At 40.5% G+C, this 18,932-nt stretch overlaps 6 protein-coding genes and 1 long non-coding RNA gene across 11 annotated transcripts; 4 read left to right on the forward strand and 3 right to left on the reverse strand.

Moving 5' to 3' along the window:
* The first annotated feature begins 12 nt into the window (after positions 1-12).
* Positions 13-1,405, forward strand: LOC145729374 (RAB6A-GEF complex partner protein 2). Its single transcript, XM_081980105.1, has 3 exons — positions 13-146; positions 199-442; positions 495-1,405. Exons 1-3 carry the CDS (start codon positions 42-44, stop codon positions 1,313-1,315), a joined length of 1,170 nt encoding a protein of 389 aa, XP_081836231.1. The 5' UTR covers positions 13-41; the 3' UTR covers positions 1,316-1,405.
* Positions 1,372-2,004, reverse strand: LOC145729395 (uncharacterized). The gene is made up of 3 exons (XR_014178343.1): positions 1,875-2,004; positions 1,758-1,814; positions 1,372-1,693 (listed from the first exon to the last, which is right to left on the reverse strand). It is a non-coding gene; the product is annotated as an uncharacterized LOC145729395 (long non-coding RNA).
* Positions 1,716-3,924, forward strand: LOC145729366 (cytokine-like nuclear factor N-PAC). Of its 2 annotated transcripts, none has more exons than XM_081980088.1 (7): positions 1,716-1,830; positions 2,175-2,238; positions 2,298-2,513; positions 2,566-2,990; positions 3,042-3,245; positions 3,297-3,597; positions 3,647-3,924. In XM_081980088.1, the coding sequence occupies exons 2-7, from the start codon at positions 2,184-2,186 to the stop codon at positions 3,865-3,867; spliced, it is 1,422 nt and encodes a 473-aa protein (XP_081836214.1). In that variant the 5' UTR covers positions 1,716-1,830; positions 2,175-2,183; the 3' UTR covers positions 3,868-3,924. The 2 variants fall into 2 exon arrangements, with proteins under 2 accessions (XP_081836214.1, XP_081836213.1); XM_081980087.1 differs by having other exon boundaries at positions 1,723-1,882.
* Positions 3,925-3,987: 63 nt separating this feature from the next.
* Positions 3,988-8,375, forward strand: LOC145729362 (cysteine-rich protein 2-binding protein-like). Of its 2 annotated transcripts, none has more exons than XM_081980084.1 (9): positions 3,988-4,322; positions 4,368-4,663; positions 4,717-4,907; positions 4,957-5,015; positions 5,066-5,223; positions 5,274-5,409; positions 7,706-7,863; positions 7,920-8,101; positions 8,157-8,375. In XM_081980084.1, the coding sequence occupies exons 1-9, from the start codon at positions 4,096-4,098 to the stop codon at positions 8,163-8,165; spliced, it is 1,416 nt and encodes a 471-aa protein (XP_081836210.1). In that variant the 5' UTR covers positions 3,988-4,095; the 3' UTR covers positions 8,166-8,375. The 2 variants fall into 2 exon arrangements, with proteins under 2 accessions (XP_081836210.1, XP_081836209.1); XM_081980083.1 differs by having other exon boundaries at positions 3,989-4,322; positions 8,152-8,375.
* Positions 8,332-9,398, reverse strand: MrgBP (MRG/MORF4L binding protein). The gene is made up of 3 exons (XM_081980122.1): positions 9,227-9,398; positions 8,690-9,166; positions 8,332-8,638 (listed from the first exon to the last, which is right to left on the reverse strand). Exons 1-3 carry the CDS (start codon positions 9,297-9,299, stop codon positions 8,547-8,549), a joined length of 642 nt encoding a protein of 213 aa, XP_081836248.1. The 5' UTR covers positions 9,300-9,398; the 3' UTR covers positions 8,332-8,546.
* A 419-nt stretch (positions 9,399-9,817) lies between these two features.
* On the forward strand, positions 9,818-17,213 carry Sac1 (phosphatidylinositol-3-phosphatase SAC1). The gene is made up of 8 exons (XM_081980080.1): positions 9,818-10,006; positions 14,874-15,083; positions 15,134-15,382; positions 15,435-15,590; positions 15,645-15,759; positions 15,818-16,004; positions 16,062-16,505; positions 16,674-17,213. Exons 1-8 carry the CDS (start codon positions 9,972-9,974, stop codon positions 17,021-17,023), a joined length of 1,746 nt encoding a protein of 581 aa, XP_081836206.1. The 5' UTR covers positions 9,818-9,971; the 3' UTR covers positions 17,024-17,213.
* A 1-nt stretch (position 17,214) lies between these two features.
* Positions 17,215-18,786, reverse strand: LOC145729380 (uncharacterized). 3 transcript variants are annotated; one of them, XM_081980116.1, is made up of 6 exons: positions 18,654-18,786; positions 18,346-18,524; positions 18,013-18,222; positions 17,819-17,964; positions 17,554-17,766; positions 17,215-17,499 (listed from the first exon to the last, which is right to left on the reverse strand). In XM_081980116.1, the coding sequence occupies exons 2-6, from the start codon at positions 18,505-18,507 to the stop codon at positions 17,313-17,315; spliced, it is 918 nt and encodes a 305-aa protein (XP_081836242.1). In that variant the 5' UTR covers positions 18,508-18,524; positions 18,654-18,786; the 3' UTR covers positions 17,215-17,312. The 3 variants fall into 3 exon arrangements, with proteins under 3 accessions (XP_081836242.1, XP_081836240.1, XP_081836243.1); XM_081980114.1 differs by having other exon boundaries at positions 18,346-18,527; positions 18,654-18,783; XM_081980117.1 differs by having other exon boundaries at positions 17,215-17,509; positions 18,346-18,527; positions 18,654-18,783.
* Positions 18,787-18,932: the final 146 nt, after the last annotated feature.

Here is an 18,932-nt window from a genome sequence, read left to right on the forward strand (position 1 = left end):
ATAAACATAAACATATAAACATTATTAAAAGAAAAGAGAAAATGATTGAAGTAACAGCCAAACTGGTTAGAGGTCACGTTTTCCTTTCTGGTGAAGTTGTGGAATGTATAATAACTTTCAGTCACCCTGTCTCACCCACCCATAAGGTACTGATTAGCTTGCATTTTAAAGCCAACCAAATTAGAGCCCCATTTATAGGTGTCTCAAAGCCACACTGATGCTTTTGAAGGTTTGGCCTGGGCCTCCGCCCAAATCCACTGTCAATGTTTTACCGACGGAAAAGTCAGTAAAGTTAAAGTAGTCGATAGAAGACCCAGTCAGATCACTTTACCCGACACAGCTTTGGGTAGCATAACTGGAGAAAATGCCAAGTTGGAGTTTGCCACCAAGCCTAAAATCCTGTTTTGTGACTTGAAACTGTCACCTGGACAAGTAAAACACTGTAAGTTGTCCGCAAATCCACCAAATTATCACTAACTTAAAAAATTGTTCAGTCCTATACAAGGAGAAAATCCCTATAGACTCGCCACCTTCATACAGAGGTCAACTGGTCAAGTACTCCTATAAAATCACTATAGGAACCCAACGCGTCAACCACCCAGTCAAATTGATGCGTGTCCCTTTTAGGGTCCTCCCTCTAGCAGAGGCGATCCTAAACGAGGCAGGGGCATTGTGCAATGAAACTACAGAAGAACTAACCCCCACCAATCCCTTCTTAGAAATCCGTCAGAAGGAAAAACCCATCGATTTAGCCTTGGAAAGTCTACAGAACATCACAGCTAGACGCAACCCGAATTTTTATATGATATCCAACATGTGGGGCAAAGTAGCCCGGTTCTGTCTGTTCAAACCCGCTTACAAGCTGGGCGAAGACATTATCGGCACTTTTGACTTTACCGTAGCCACGGTGCAATGCATGCAAGTCTCCGTATCCTTACAATGCGAGGAAGAAACCTTAATCGATCCGGGCAATGAAAATTCGAAACAAGTGAGAATAATCACTTTCAGCAAACACCACGAAGTGTGCCTGGGTTACCAATACACCCAGCTGATACTCCCAATTCCGCTCCACGTCACTCCGGCCTTTGAAACCGACTTGGTACGCTTAAAGTGGCGGTTGCACTTTGAGTTTGTCACCAGCACTCACAAGGGATTGGATCTGCCCGACTCGGAGGTCAAGTACTGGCAAGCGCCCTCTGACGTGCCAATCGAAACGATGGTATGGAGTTTACCAATTCGTTTGTATTCCACCACTCCGGTACATGTGGCGCAAGGGGTTCAGGGTGTTTCAATGCATAAATTGATTATTCGATGATTATCTGACAATTTGACAAACACAGTCACGTGACTGTATTAGCATTTGTAAGTGTTGATGTTTGTAGAAATTTTATATTTAAATTCCTAATTTTGTTTTTTATTCTCTTGAAAATACCCTGGTGATTGTAGTAGTTTGGCAACACAGCTTGGTGTGTTTGTGACGTACATTTTCTTTCTTCACAGCTGTGATATATTTTCTTTCACCCATATTTGAGTCCTGTAAATCGTAACCGTCACACTTATTTGTTGTATCAAACAAAATCCGTACAGCAGCAGGTTTCTTGTAAAATTTCTGGCAACGTCCACTTTTCTTGGGCTAGTTAGACAATGTGGCAACGGTGTACTTTTTTTTTAACCTGTCTACTGTCATTTGCGCCTGAAAGACAATTTTGAGGTTAGAAATTTGTTGTTTGTTATTGTTTTCAACACAAATTGCTTACTTGAGCTATTTTTTACTTCTTATTGTCCTTTTACGAGTTTTTATTAGTGGTGCTTGCCTGAAATCCAGTTAGGGTATGTTACCGCCTACAATAGGCATTAATACACTTTGTGTTTACCTTTTACAGTAAGTAGTACATTTTGCTTGCCTTTTTTCCAGGACTTTTGCCTTTTACAGCCGGAAAATAGTAGTTTACTTTTAATTGTAAATTTGTCAAGCTATAGAATTGTCAGTTATTATGTTTAAAAAGCTTTTAATGATAATGCCAGAGCAAGTTTCTGAAGATTGTATCCAAGACCAGCCGAGACGGAAGAAAAGAAGCAGAAGCCTCCAAGAGATTTATCATAAAACTAATTACTCACTATTTACTTAGTTTACAGTATTACAATTTATATAATAATTTAATTTCACTCTGTAGATAATCAAGATGCAAAAGAAACCCCTATTCAGGACTATGGAGTTTGTCTGGGCTAAACTAACAGGTTTTCACCTTTCAATCAATTTACCCACATTGCTTTATACAGATAAAGTGTTGCTTTAGGATTTTCCTATTGGCCGGCTATTATAATGCCGCCCAATGCCTCAGCTCCACCCCCACCCAAGGAAAACATGTACTGGGTGTATTTTTTTGGTTCAAATAACTACGCCTGGATCAGGGAGCGTTACATCAAACCATACGAACAGTACAAAGAAAAATACACTGAAAAGTGTACTAACGCATTAAAAGACGCACATAGAGAGCTAAAATGGAACCGCAGTAGGTTTATAATGTTTGATTATTATTCCATGTTTAACTAGTCAATTTCAAGAAAAACTTTCCAAAAACCCTCACTATGAAATGGACATCGTCCCTTTCATAGTAAAAGAGAAGAAACCGCGGCCAAAGAGTTCAATGTCAGTGAAGTCGAGCAGTACAGTGAAAAGTCGAAAGAAACGTCAACGTTACGACAGCGAGGTCAGTTCGGTGTCAACAATGAGCCGATCGATCAGATCCAGGTCAACAGTACCAGCAGACCACTTGGAGGAAATGGATACGCAAGACTGCGACCCCACTGACAAATACGTGGGCGTGTTTGCTTGTAATTTGTATGCGGAGGCAATGGTCAAGAACATGTTACAGTTTCGTCACAACGTGCTAGTGTGGAGCACCAGTGAGGCTTTGTGTGCCGAACTGAGATCGTACGCCAAAGATATTAACGCTTACTGTGAAACGTTTTCCACACCTCGCAAAGTGGTAAGTCACTGACAGGCCATTTTGAGACGTTGTTACGAAATGTGCTTCCAGGTGGAACGTTCTGCAATCATTTTTAGTATGTTATCCAGTTCTCAAGAAGTTTCACAAGTGCTTGCAAGCATGGGTTGCCTGGACATGAATGATACCATACTGGTAGGCAAAGTTTACGTTGAAATGACCGCCTTGGACAGGGAGGCTTCAGACGAACTAAACACGTTTTTCCAACAAAAGGGCGCCATCTATGCTGAGGCAATGGTAAGTTGGGTGCTGTGTTGCCAGTTCTAGCTGTTGGAAGTCGGTTTATAGGTGCAAGGAACCAAACAGGAAGCGGAAGATCGACAACTGTTATTACTAATTGGAGCGTCCAAGGCCAGCGTACGATTAATTGACGGAGAGTTTAAGTCGTGTTTTTGGTCGATGGGTTCCGCCGCTTATGGAGTGGGAGAGGTGGGGGTACCACCTCAGATCAACGGCGTTTTGCAAAGCATGAAAGCCTCATTCTTAGCCGGGTTTTGCGAGGCAGCCGCTTTTGCCGGAGACATTATCAAAATGTCAAAATTCTTAGATATTTTTCAACAAACCTCAATGGATTGCCCCTATCTTAGGAGTGAGTTTTCGTTTCGTTCTTAAGTTACCTCTACACGTAGCAATTCCAGGAATATGCGACAATATCAGGAAAAACAACTACACAGACGTGCAGGAAACGATACCATCCATGCAAGAGGATGTGCAAAGAACCCTGGAAACGGCCAACAAGCTACGCGAATCCGTACCTTTAACCTCGACGGTCAATCAGTTGTTTAAACACGCACGCAGGATTGGACTTGATGATAAAGACACTTCTTCAATGTTTTTATATTCCAGGCTTGCCATTTAACTTCCTTTGCTAGTTATTTTGAAGTTTTGTTTGTTAATAAAGGCACGTGTTATGTAACTTTCGTTACTTCCCAAAACCACCACGTGTGGCGCTCTATTACAGACCAAATAATTTCTGCCAAATGTCAGAAATTCCCCTACTAACCTAACCTCAAATAATATGTTTTTGTTTACACCAAACAATATTACAGTAAATTTAGTTAAAAAACACTGAAATACATTTAAAAAAATGGAAGATTTATTGGTACCTAAAGCATGCAAATACTGCCTGCAATTACTGGAACCGTGTATTAACGAGGGGCTTACCTGTCAACTGTGCAACCAACACGTCCACGCCGTCTGCATTAAAAGGGGCTCGGTGCCGGGAGGCCTGGCTGGAGACCTATTTTTCGCGTACACCTGCCAGGAGTGCTCCGTCACAGGCAGCGAACAATTCGTTAGACAAAACATTTCCTGGTAAATTCTAAATGTTAACACACTTTCCTATTTAAGCTTGTGTAGGCTTCAAGCCTTGGTGCTGGCCATGTACCATTTGCAGGTCAAGTCAGGGGGCCTTGCCAGAAATGGTTTCTTCCACTGGCGGCACCATTTGGTGGGTTTCATCGACAGGAATTGGAGTATACTATTCCCAACCGATAATAAAGCGCGAAAGAAAAAGTGGGTGGGCACTGTAGCCGGGAGGCTCTCCCACTATAGTGGGTACTTGTTTGTGTCTGGTAGTAAGACTGCTTTTAATAAACCAGCTTGGTGGACGTTGATGTACCCCAAAATTACTCCTTTAGTACTGTCAACAATCTGTGAGTTAACAGTACCTTCAAACAAACCAAATTGTAATACAATGCTGTTGCAGATAATATACTAACAGCAGGGAGGCAAAAAACTAAAGTAAAAACTGAGAAAAAAAAGATTTCCGATCCAGAACAGTTCAAAGTGCTGCTAGAGCAATACATTCAGGACCCCACACTCACTCAATCAGTTGACTTAACCGACAATATAGAGTTTGAAAATGTGGAGGCTGTGGAAGCTGACATAGAAAAAAAGGTAAAATTATTGCATTTGCATGACTGTCACTACAAAATTGTTTAAATAGAAGTCCAGGGGTTTAAAGAGAAAAAATGTGGTGGCTAGCCCTGTAGCTGCGGCCAAAAAGTAAGTACACAAACACCCTCTAGCAGCTCAGCAGTGAAGTACCAATTTAGGCTCATACAACTGTCCTCCAAGTCTCTACCACCTTTATTACCGGTGGAGCCTGCGCCAGTGGCGCCCCAACCAGAACCTCCTAAGAAACTACAAACAGTGGACAACTCAAATAAAACTTTACTGGATCCACTATGTCACTATAATACTTCTCTAAACAGTAAGGTGCAGCAACACGTTCAGCCAGTGGGTAAAATGAAAGTTTTTCAGGTATAAGCCGCATTAAAATGCTTAAATTGGCCACTAAACTCACAGGAGGTATACGCAAAGAAATGATACTGTCACCGTACAGCAGTATTTACTTGAAGCCCTACATTAGACGAGATTCAGAAACTATACCAAATTGGTAAATTAGCTCTGTTCAGTGAGTTCTGACTGTGGCGTCACTTATCTCAAAATTGCTACTGAGAAGCTTCTACAAGTGTCTTAAACCTTCTCAGAGTTGTTTTAAATTGCCAGAGGCCTCTAGGACCATTTTGAAAGTGTCAGAGACCTTTAAATCCTACTGAGAACCTTCTAAGAAGTGTCAGAGTCCTCTAGAAGTGTTTAAAACCACTCCATAACTGTTTAAAATTGCCAGAGGCCTCTAGGACCATTTTGACAGTGACAAAGACCTCTAAATGCTACTGAGAACCTTCTAAAAAGTGTCAGAGCCCTCTACAAGTGTCTTAAACCGTCCTGTAACTATTTTAAATTGCTAGAGGCCCCTAGAACAATTTTAAAAGTGTCAGAGGCCTCAAAATGCTATCGAGAACCTTCCAAGAAGTGCCAGAGCCCTCTAGTGTTTAAAACCACTCCATAATTGTTTAAAATTGCCAGAGGCATCTAGGACCATTTTGAGGGTGTCAAAGACCTCTAAATGCTACTGAGAAGCTTCTAAAAAATGTCTGAAGCTTCTACAAGTGTCTTAAACCTTCTCAGAGTTGTTTTAAATTGCCAGAGGCCTGTAATAAGTGTCAGAGACCTTTAAATCCTACTGAGAACCTTCTAAAACGCGTCAGAGCCCTCTACAAGTGTCTTAAACCTTCCTGTAACTATTTTAAATTGCTAGAGGCCCTTAGAACAATTTTAAAAGTGTCAGAGACCTCTAAATGCTATCGAGAACCTTCCAAGAAGTGTCACAGCCCTCTAGAAGTGTTTAAAACCCCTCCATAACAGTTTTAAATTGCCAGAGGCATCTAAGACCATTTTGACAGTGTCAAAGACCTCTAAATGTTACTGAGAACCTTCTAAAAAGTGCCAGAGGCATCTAAAAGTCTCTTAAGCCTTCCCAGACTTGTTTTAAATTGCCAGAGGCCTCTAGGACCATTTTGACAGTGACAAAGACCTCTAAATGCTACTGAGAACCTTCTAAAAAGTGTCAGAGCCCTCTACAAGTGTCTTAAACCTTCTTGTAACTATTTTAAATTTCTAGAGGCCCCTAGAACAATTTTAAAAGTGTCGGAGACCTCTAAATGCTATCGAGAACCTTCCAAGAGCCCTCTAGAAGTGTTTAAAACCACTCCATATCTGTTTAAAATTGCCAGAGGCGTCTAGGACCATTTTGACAGTGTCAAAGACCTCTAAATGTTATTGAGAACCTTCTAAAAACTGTCAGAGCCCTCTAGAAGTGTCTTAAACCTTCCTGTAACTATTTTAAATTTCTAGAGGCCCCTAGAACAATTTTAAAAGTGTCGGAGACCTCTAAATGCTATCGAGAACCTTCCAAGAGCCCTCTAGAAGTGTTTAAAACCACTCCATAACTGTTTAAAATTGCCAGAGGCATCTAGGACCATTTTGAGGGTGTCAAAGACCTCTAAATGCTACTGAGAAGCTTCTAAAAAATGTCTGAAGCTTGTGTGCAAGTGTCTTAAACCTTCTCAGAGTTGTTTTAAATTGCCAGAGGCCTGTAATAAGTGTCAGAAACCTTTAAATCCTACTGAGAATCTTCTAAAAAGTGTCAGAGCCCTCTACAAGTGTCTTAAACCTTCCTGTAACTATTTTAAATTGCTAGAGGCCCCTAGAACAATTTTAAAAGTGTCAGAGGCCTCTAAATGCTATCGAGAACGTTCCAAGAAGTGTCAGAGTCTTCTAGAAGTGTTTAAAACCACTCCATAACTGTTTAAAATTGCCAGAGGCATCTAGGACCATTTTGAGGGTGTCAAAGACCTGCAAATGCTACTGAAAAGCTTCTAAAAATGTCTGAAGCTTGTGTGCAAGTGTCTTAAACCTTCTCAGAGTTGTTTTAAATTGCCAGAGGCCAATAATAAGTGTCAGAGCCCTCTACAAGTGTCTTAAACCTTCCTGTAACTATTTTAAATTGCTAGAGGCCCCTAAAACAATTTTAAAAGTGTCAGAGACCTCAAAATGCTATCGAGAACCTTCCAAGAAGTGTCAGAGTCTTCTAGAAGTGTTTAAAACCATTCCATAACTGTTTAAAATTGCCAGAGGCATCTAGGACCATTTTGAGGGTGTCAAAGACCTGTAAATGCTACTGAGAACCTTCTAAAAAGTGCCAGAGGCATCTAGAAGTCTCTTAAGCCTTCCCTCTCAGGGCTAGGGCCTCTAGGACTGGTGATTGTGACGCAACAGTCAAAAGATCACTGAACAGACAATATAACGGTTATCTGGAACTGTTTTGCCTTAACAATAAATGCGTCAAGGCTTCGACTAATGGCAGAGGTGCAAATAGTGGCAAACAAATCCAACCAGGACTTTGTACTACCACCTCGCGCTCCCCTGGACTACACCTACGTGCAACCCGAACACATTCCAGCCATAAACAGCTTATGCAACCAGTTTTTCTGGCCTGGAATCGATCGTAAGCCATTGTCAGATGTCAGTCAAAATTGCGATTTACTTTTGCGATTCATGCAGTTACCGACACCCTACAATACCCGGACTACAGTTGCGTGACACTGTATAAACGACTAATCGTCGGTTTCGCCTTTATAGTGCCTGACGTGCGACACACGGAAAATTACGTTTCCTTTCTGTTCACGCGACCTGGTTGGAGGAATTGCGGCATTGCCAGATTTATGCTCTATCATTTGATTCAGGTACCTGGTTGTTTATTATATCACAGTTGTCTTTTATTTGTTTTTTGTAGACCAGTTTGGGTAAGGACATTACGTTGCATGTGGCCATTAACAATCCCGCATTGTTTTTGTACCAGAAATTCGGTTTTAAAGTGGAAAATGTCGCTTTGGATTTTTACGACAAGTATTTTAGGGAAGACGTGCCAGGATCTAAACACGCATTTTTTTGTCGTTTAGAGAGATAAATAAAGTTGATTTTCTAGACTCTATTATGTACAATAAAGACTTAACCAAACGTTTTAGTATGGTACTTTTGATAGTACTACCCTGGTTGAGACTGGTCGTTAATACCAACAAATTATTAACTGAATTAGTCTAGAAACCTTTACAGATTCCTTAAATACTCATAAAAACATAGTAAAGCAATGAAAAATAACTTAAAAAAAATACTTGCAGTTACTGATAATTATATTCTTCTTCTCTTCCCTGTAGATGGAGTGACAGTAACAGGACTACTTTTCCCACTAGAACCTGAATCATCATTTGACTTTAAGCTCCCTACAAAGGGCAAATTTACCATTTGAACTAACAACCATATACAACAATCACCTCTGGTCCTTTTAGTTGGTTTTGGTGTATCATCAGTCTTGCCTCTACCTCTCTCCTCTTTAGGCGTGGCCCGTCCTTTGGCGTTTCCCCTACTCTTCTCCAACTTTTTTCCACCACCCGCGGGCGTTTTGGTGTCTTTGGCATCTTTGCTATCGCGCCGTGGGGTGCCTTCTTTTGCCACCCCCTTACTCGGAGTTTTGTCGTCGCGTTTTAAGTCTTTGGCCAATTTAGCGAGCTCGTTCAACGATTTTTTCTCGTCCTCCTCCTCCTTCTTGTTCAACAAGTCCCCGAATTCGGACGAGGGCAACGAGAACTCCTTCTCCGCATTTGGAAAGGGTATGGACTCGTTGTCGTCCAGAACGTCCAAATTGTACATGGTGCTCAAGTGGGCCCAGATTTTCTCGGGGCTCACCTCCTTATTCAGACTGTCGGCCAGTTTTTCGCATATCAAAGCCATTTGAAAGTATTTGTTTACACCTGACGGCCAATTGAGGTTAGGTTATGCAGATTTCTAGGGCAGGGTCGTTTCCGACTTACCTACTGGTTTGTGACCGACCATGGCGGCTAATAATTGACCCTCGTTTACCACATTCCACTCTATTTCCTCCATTTGGAGGATTTTATACTAAAAAACTAAGGGAAATTAAAATTTAGCAAAATAGACAAATTTCTTGTTTTTATTTTCAGTTTTGACATTTGACAGACAAGACTGTAAGGATTGCTATGCAGGCGCCATATTTAGGCAACCAAAAATACTTCCCACAACAAACTAGAAACAATTTCTTATCAACGCTTATACACTATTTAGTAAACTACCTTTTTTCTTGTAGATTGGATGATTTACCTAGGATCCCTAGTAAAACTTTATTTATGCAAAGAATGTTTTTAACTCAATATTTGACTCTCCTGAAATGCTATAAATGGTTACATTACATAATAATGCTATTAAAACTTGTAAATTGGTTTATTACATTGAGATAAGCTGGTAAATTAGGATTTTGGAGAGTTTCAAAACATTCTTACCATTTTACCACCATTAAAATCTAGTCACGTGACTGGCTATGATAAATCCGTACAACGTCACGTCTGCAACATAACATTCACTGATCAGCTGTTTGAACTGTCAGATTAAACTAAAAAATTAGTGAGGTCACCAGTAGCCAAATAACCCAACAAACTGCTAATTTGTGTGTGATTATTATCGTTTTTCAGTAATGCTGGACAAATTAGGTTTTTTCGGGTAATCCTACTCATAATTATTACCGTAAAATTTCCGGTAACAATGTCCACCTCCGACGTATACAACGATTTAACTCTGTAAGTATTTTTGGTGTTTCTGATAAGCTTAAAAGGGTTTTATTGGGGTGGTTGGATCTTGGACAGTAAAACACGTTTATTTAACTAACTAATAAACTTGTATTAATACTAAAAGGGAGGTGAACATTATTGTAATACAACCGACCGACCGACACACGTGTTCTAGAACATTCGAACGTCAATTATATTAGGTGGCGTTGCTTGTCAACCTGTACAATGTTGCCACTGTTACAACAGGTTATTTTATAAACCCAACACTCCCACGTAAAATAAACAGTTGTAACATACTACTTAATTTTTAGTAAATCTAAGAAGCACTTAATACCTAACTGACTTACAAATCTCTTAAATTTGATTACTGACAATGCTTTGGTGAAACCATCTGCTGTTTGATCATTGGTAGAAACATATTGAAAATCAATTAAACCTAAAACATATTGATCCCGAACAAAATGAAATTTTATGTCGATATGTTTTGTGCGTGGATGAAACACTGGATTTTTAATAAGTTTTAGAGCACTTTGATTGTCGACGTACATATTAACGGGCAAAATTATGTTTTCACCGAGGGCTTCTAGTAGATTTTTCAACCATATGGCTTCTCTGGAGGCTGTTGAGGCTGCCACATACTCAGCTTCTGTAGTGGACAAGCTCACACACTTCTGCTTCTGGCTTTTCCATGTTACAGCACTGTTGTTGATTAAGAAAACATAGCCTGTTGTAGAACGTCTTGTGTCTATATCACCTGCAAAATCAGAATCACAGTAGCCACTTAGATTAATGCCACAAGGGTCACTTTTATAGTGAATGCCAATGTTTAAGGTGCCCTTTAAGTACTTGAAAATTCGTTTAACAGCATTCCAATGAGCTGTGGTGGGATTTTGCAGATAACGACTTACTAGTCCAATCGAATACATAATGTCTGGCCGACTTACAATTGCCAAAAACATCAGTGATCCTACTGCTTCTCTATAAGGAATATTTTCTATTGGTTTGCCAAGATCCTTGCTTAAACTGGAATTAGGATCTGCAGGTACCGAGACAGGATTTGAATCTTCTTGTCCAAATTTATGAACAATTTGATGAATGTACTTTGACTGATGGATGAATATTGAGTCATCTTTAAGTCGCTCAATTTGCAAGCCCACAAAGTACTTTGGATCTTCAATTATGGTAATTTGAAACCTCTTCTGTAACTGAACAAGCACTAAGTCCAATTCTTCATCACTGTCAGATAGTAGAAGACCATCATCAACATATAATGCTAGAAAAACTTTTCTGTCAGTCTTAATGTAGACACAATTGTCAGAAGTACATTGATAAAAACCAATGCTTTGACAAAATTCCTTGAAAGTCTCATTCCATACTCGAGGAGCTTGTTTTAGGCCATAAAGGGCTTTATTTAGTTTGCACACTTTTTGTTTATTATTGTTTAATCCCTCAGGTAAGTCTATATACAATTCTTCACTTAGTATGCCGTAAAGGAAAGCAGTTTTGATATCGAACTGCCTCATTTTCATTTTCTGTTGTGCTGAAAGGGCTAAAAGTACTCTTAGTGTGTCATACCTTGTCGTGGGGGAAAAAGTCTCCTGAAAATCTACACCCTTTACTTGACTAAACCCTTTTGCACATAGGCGAGCCTTAAAACGAGGTTTGTGACCATTTTCAGCTTCCTTAACTCGGAAAACCCATTTCGTCCCAATTGTACTTCTGTTTGGTGGCAAATTAACTAACTCCCACGTTTTGTTGACTTCCAAAGCTTGTAGTTCTTCTTGTATGGCTGCCTTCCATTCCTGCTTATTTGGACAACTAATGGCTTCTTGGTAACTGGAAGGAACACTTATTTCTGTAAAATTAATCTCAGAAAAGTCAAGATCAAAGTTTTGACACAAATATTCAGGTGGATGTATATCTTTTCTAGCTCTTAAGTTGTAAGGTGATACTTGTTCATTGTCAGTGTCATTTTGTCCTTGTATATCAGGTTCCTCAAAATAGTTTGGGTCAAGGTCATCTTGAGCATCTAAATTGTCAGATCTGTTATTTTCTATTGGAAGTAGAACACAGTTTTGTCTTGGGGTTTTAAATTCACTATCTTCATTAAAAATAACATGACGAGAAACTTTTATTTTATGTGTCACAGGATCATACAACCTGTAATTCGTTGAATCCCCTTCATAACCTACAAAAACATACCTCTCGCTTTTCTTATCCAGTTTGGTTCTTAAAGTGCCTGGTGTTAACAAATAGGCTTCACAACCAAAAACTTTGGTGTGTTGTAAGTTAGGCCTTTTACCAGTCCAGTGTTCATAAGGAGTGGTTTCAGACTGCTTTGTAGGTGTCCGGTTCAGCAAATACACAGAAGTATTTACTGCTTCTGCCCATAAAGTTTTAGGCAAATCCTTGTCAAATAACAGAGCTCTTGCAGACTCCATTATGGTCCTGTTGTCTCTCTCACAGCGACCATTTTGCTCCGGTGTATAAATACCTGTAGTTTCTAAAACTATACCACTTTCAGATAAATACTGTTTTAGTGACTCATTTACATATTCTCGCCCATTGTCTACACGCACTCTTTGAACTTTGTGCCCAAATTTAGTGTTGCACAAGGAAATAAAGTTCTTAAAACATTGGGTTACATCACTTTTATGTCTAATAAAATTTACTGACCTGTAGCCTGTATAATTGTCTTTAAAAAGAACATAGTATTTGGATCCTCCAATACTATCTTCACTCATCGGTCCACAGACATCGCTGGAAATTAACTCACCTGGTTTTGATACATGTTTTTCAGTGTTTTGGAATTTAAGTTTGTGTTGCTTGGCATATACACAGCTTTCACAAAAGAAATTGTCATTTATGTCTGTTATACTTATTCCACTTACAAGATTCTTTGTGAATAGTTCCTTAATGTACTTGATATTTAAATGTCCGAGTCTTTCATGCCATTGTTTTAAAGTCCCTGTAGAAACTACATTTACCTCAGTAATTGCATTTTTGTTCTGTAGGCGAATCAACACTCTATAAAGGTTGTTTTCGTAAGGTACTGCAGTAGCCACCACTTGGCCACTTTCAAAAATTTCGGCCTTCTGGTTGTCCTTAAAAATAGTAAAACCTTTATTTGTTACTGCACCTTCTGAAAACAGATTTCTCCTTAAGCCGGGTACAAGCCATACGTCTGTCATAACGCCTTTACACCAAGTCCCATTTACAAACTTCTCTATCAAAATTTCTCCGATTCCTTGAACTGGAAGTTCTTTATTATCGCCGAGTTTTACGAATAAGTTTTGAACTTTTCGAACTGATGTAAACATACTTTCCGAGTGACACATGTGTCTACTAGCGCCACTGTCTAAAATCCAAATGTCACTACAGTCAATGTCAACTTCAGGCACACTGTCATCACTGTCTTCAATGTTGAAAGCTCTTCCATTTGCAGTGTTGCCAGAGTTACCACTTCCACTTTGATGTCTAGCTCGACCACTTTCATGTCCACTATATCCAGATCCAGGAAAAACTGTCCCGCGCTCTCGTTCATTGTCATTTTGTCCACCGCTGCTGCTTCTATGAGTGTTACCTCCTAATTGTTGCCTTTTCGGACATCGGCAATCCTTTGCAAAATGTCCCCTTTTTCCACAATTATAACACTTCACATTTGTTGACGGTTTTCTTTGTGGAGGCCCTGTGTTTCTAAAATTTCTATTGCCAAACTTGTTCATTTGTGTGGCAGCTAAAGCATAATCTTCATTATGTTCGCTTGTACTTAAATTTCTTTCTTCATCAAGTAATCTCGAGGTCAAGTTTTCAATAGTCTGTCTAGCTTCATCCATAGACAACCAAGCTTGTCGGAATGGACCATATTTTGGTGGAAGAGTGCTCATTATTTTTGTAATAACAGCAGTGTCACTCAACTGGTCTCCTGAATTTTTAATTTGCATTGCTAGATTTTCAACCTTTGAAATATGCTGAGCCATTGAATCTGTGGGTAGCATTTTGTACTGATAAAATTGTTCGTGTACCAACATTTTATTTGTCTCCGTTTTTACGTCATAGATCGAGTTTAACTTGTCTAAAACTTGTTTACTGGTCTCACAGTTTTCTATTAGTGAAATTTGATTTAGCCCCATTGCTGCAGTTATTATACACATTGCCTGAGCATCTTTTTTATTCCACAACTCACCCTCTGCAAATACTTCTGGTTTCGGGGTACTGCCATCTGCAATTCCATACAGGCCTTTAGCTCGTAGGGCGCACTTAACTTGGAATTTCCACTGTTGATAATTTTTGCCTTCAAATTTAGCTATTTGAGCAATATTTCCCAGATCGACGTTACTCATCTTAATGGATTCTTCTTCAGAAAATCAGGTCCAACTAGTTTTAACCTCGACTTCTCTTCTCGATCCGTTCAGTTGATTCACGATCCTTTTCTGCCTCAAGCTTTTATTGACGCTTTTTTTATTTTATCGATCGATACGTCCGACACACGGGTTGCTTCACGATACGTCCGACACACGGGTTGCTTCACTTTTTCTTTTACTTCACTGTCCAAACCACTCTGGGCCCATAACCTATTGGGGTGGTTGGATCTTGGACAGTAAAACACGTTTATTTAACTAACTAATAAACTTGTATTAATACTAAAAGGGAGGTGAACATTATTGTAATACAACCGACCGACCGACACACGTGTTCTAGAACATTCGAACGTCAATTATATTAGGTGGCGTTGCTTGTCAACCTGTACAATGTTGCCACTGTTACAACAGGTTATTTTATAAACCCAACAGGTTTTAAGGGGCCTGGAACTGTTTTCATACAGTATTTAGTGCTCCAAAGGTCACGCATAACACTGGCAATTAATTTTCGTTAGTTACATCACCCCTGAAAAGTTCTACATAGAACCGAAAAATGGTGATGAGTTGCTTGTAATCGACAGAGCTTCTGAGGTACCAACCCTGCAACGAAATGCCGGACAAATCCCTTCGGTTAGTTCCCGTCAAGATTTCTGCGGCCTGCTTGGCTCTATTACCTTATTGGCAGGTCCTTACCTGGTCATAGCAACTCAAAGGGACCTCATAGGGTAGGTTGGCTTATTAACCCTTAAACTATCACTAAATCCCCCACGTACAGTTATATTGCAGGCCATCCAATTTGGAAACTAGTCAAAACCGAGCTGGTTCCCTACTCTAGGAATTTGTTGCATTTAAACAATGAGAAACAAGCTGACAACAGTGTTTACTTGAGTATGGTACAGACGGTTCTGGCCACGCCCAGTTTTTATTTCAGTTACAGCTATGATCTTAGTCATTCCATTCAGAGGTTGCATGATATCAGTCCTGAGTTTTGGCAGCAGTCTTTATTTGAAAGGGCTGATTCCAGGTTAGTTATTTGAACTGATTAATGAGTGTCAAATTGATTGAGTGTGGTGCAGGTTTGTCTGGAATTGGTACCTACTAGAACCATTCCAGAATCCAGCTTCTAGAAGGTTTGCCCTACCTTTAATACACGGTTTTGTGTCCATCAATCCTTGTGTGATTAATGGACACAACTTTGTATGGGCTTTAGTGTCGAGAAGAAGCATTTTTAGGTAATTTTTGTAATAGTAACACACTGAATGTGTAGTTGACAACATGAAAATTAGGGCGGGAACACGATGGTACCGCAGGGGTATTGACAAAGACGGCAACGTCGCCAACTTTGTTGAAACTGAACAAATTGTAGAATCGGGAGAAGGAGACAGAGCTAGTTTTGTACAGGTTAACTATAAACTGTTAAATTGGATTAGACATTGTGAAACTGACCTTAGACACACAGATCAGAGGTTCAATTCCTTTATACTGGTACCAACGTCCTGATCTACGCTACAAACCACCCATCACTTTGGATCACAGTGTGGACCCACAGGAACACCAAAATGCCTGTCTGAAGCACGTTGAGGCCATGGCTGGTATTTATGGGCGACAAGTGATGGTCGATCTAGTGGATCAAGTAGGGTCTGAAGGTATTTCAGTGTGTTCTGTCACTTATACACTTATTTACATTTGTAATTTACCTGTAGGGAGACTGGAGAAAGCTTTCAAGGACACTGTAGCCTTACTGGGACATCCTTCAGTTAAATACGAGCCGTTTGACTTCCACGCAGAGTGCAGGCATATGAAATGGCACCGTCTCTCCATTTTGATCGATAGAGTGTCCATAGACCAGGAAGAGATGGGGTACTTTTTGATTTTGAGAGACGGTAGTCTGTCGTCGTTGCAAGAGGGCGTGTTTCGTACCAATTGCATCGACTGTTTGGATCGGACCAATGTGGTGCAGAGCATGCTGGCGCATCGGAACCTGGAAGTGGTACTGCGCCGATTTGCAATTTTGGGACACGACCAGAATTTGGAGAACCAATTATCCTTTGAGGCGTTGTACAAGAACGTGTGGGCTGATCACGCTGATGCTGTCAGTATACAATATTCAGGCACTGGGGCCTTAAAAACTGATTTTACTCGAACTGGTAAGACTCTTGAATATACTAACTTTAAAACAAAAACAATATGGCAAATGGCGTCCAGAATTGTGACAGTAATGACAGTCTTAACGTCAAACTGCTCTGTTGCCAAATATTCTGTCCGGCGTTGCCATATCTTTTAAATAAGTTTTTTCAAAATTAATCATGTTTTAGGTAGGCGTACCAAAGCGGGAGTGGTACAAGACGGTGTCAATTCGCTGATGCGCTACTACAAGAATAATTTCAACGACGGTTTCAGACAGGACGCCATCGACCTCTTTTTGGGTGGTGGTAAAGCTGTGACGCCGCTAGCGCCACCTCCAGGCTGGCGTTACGTCACGTTCCCGTCCGTGTTGCTAGTGGCAACCGCCATGTTTGTGGCCTCGGCCCTGTTCCCCTCCGAGTACTCGAGCGAGTGTTTGTTGTATCTGTTGTTCTGGGGCGGTATGATGGCGGCCACTGCCTACTACATTTTCCAGTACGGCACCGAGTTTGTGGACAAACCAAAGCTGCGCGGCGCTTAAACGTCAGTGTCAACTGTCATTTAGCTAATTTGTTACTGGTGTGTTAGAGATTTTATATTATGTATATTATGTGATGGATTGGTGGATTTTTACACCCTATTGTCATTTGAGTGTCGCTCTATAAAATTAAAATGTACAATTTTAACTTATTTTAAAAGTTTAATAATGAAAATAGAAATTTACTAACGCAGTTTTGGTGTTCTTTTCTCATATTTAAATGTTTTTTATTTCAACTATAGGAATTAATTAAACAAGACAAGAAACAAGGTGGACACAACAATGAAAAAACTCAACAAGCAGGTTCCTGCTCCTTTTCGCGTTGTCGCACAGCAACAGCAGTCTCTACCAGCAAGTACAAACACTTAAACTTGTCCTTGTCCCCTTCCTCCAGACTGGCTGGATCCGGATCGATCTGATTGGCTGGCAGCACTTGCACCTTGGGGCTGGGCCCCGCTTGTACCAACTGGTAACTCAACCTGCAACACCCTTTTCGACTGATTTGACAACTCGCCTCAGTTCAGTGAACCTACTGGCCACCGGTAGAGGGCGAGGCGCTGGTCATGCCTCCGCCATATTGGAACGAGCTCTGCCAAGCTGGATTGAACTTTTCCTCGTCGCTTTGGCTGGAATCCTCGTACTCGTTGCTGTCTTCGGCCTCGGATCGGTAAAACAGCGTCATGCCGTCGTCGTAGTCTTGGGTGAGACGCATACGTTTCGCTCCTGGCAAATCGTACTCGCCCCATCTGGTGGTGGACAAATTGTTTAGTTTGAAGTGCATGTATTGCTGTCACATACCCGACACGTCCTTGATCATCAGCGACTAAACCCATGGACGGTTTTTTTCCCCTACGGGATATGGTGTAGTTGAGAGGGTCGTGACCTTCGCGCCGTATCATTTCTGGTAAAATTCTGCGACGCGCGTTGATGAACCAGTTGCACACCTACTTACTATAACAGTGACTAAAGTGGGCGTGGTTAACTAAACTTACCTGTAAAACAGTCAAACCAGCTTCCTGACTTAAAGTAAGCTTCTCTGCATCGCTGGGGTAAGCATTGTAGCGATGCTCGTACAGCCAGCGCTTCAGAATTTTTACGGCATGTTTGGGTAGATTACCGCGACGCTTTCTGATTGGCGTCAGCCCCATTCCCATACCACCCATAAGGGGTGACTGAGAGAACATGTTTTGATGCATGGGTACCTAATAAAAAAGTGGCAACACTGCACGTCATTTTAGACAGTGTTTCAGAATGTGCATACAAAATGGTGGCTTTACCACAAACACTTCTTATTTTAAAAAATGATTTGGGCGAAAAACACTTACCTCATATCGAACTTGACCAATACCATCATCTTGCTCAGAACCTGAATCATTTTCGTCGCTGCTCAGCGTTTCCTGGTACTCATTGTCCACGAAAAGCGTGTTGTACTGCTGATGGTTCAGGCCGGAACCCATACTAGCCTGATGGTTCTCGTTGTAATTCATATTGTAGTAGTTAGTAACTGCTGAAGCGACAAAATTGAGTTGTTTATGCCACTATAGCGACAGAGACAGTTGAAGTTGAAATTGTCCAATGCCAACTTTTAACATTGAGTGATGCTGATTTTTGTCTTAATTTGAGGGATTTTTACCTGCTTTACTATTATTACTCGATGGTTTCAGTGGGAGAACTTGTAAAACCTGGCAAATTATCCAGGAAAGAAAATTAAAATGGCGGCTGGAAGCTGGATCCAGAGTGTGTAACCGGACGCCATCTTATTTCCGGTTTCTAGGTAGCGGTAACTTTAAATATTCCCGTGCGCCTAAGCTTTTATAGATTCTATTTGAATAAAAACTTGAAGCTATTCCATACTTATTAACATATTTAAACTTGTTTCTTGCATCTCCCGGCTGCCAAAGCTTCCAGAACC

Source organism: Ips typographus, linkage group LG5, assembly GCF_016097725.1.
Source record: "Ips typographus isolate SLU linkage group LG5, UJ_Ityp_2.0, whole genome shotgun sequence".
In the NCBI taxonomy this organism is placed as follows: Eukaryota; Metazoa; Arthropoda; class Insecta; order Coleoptera; family Curculionidae; genus Ips; species Ips typographus.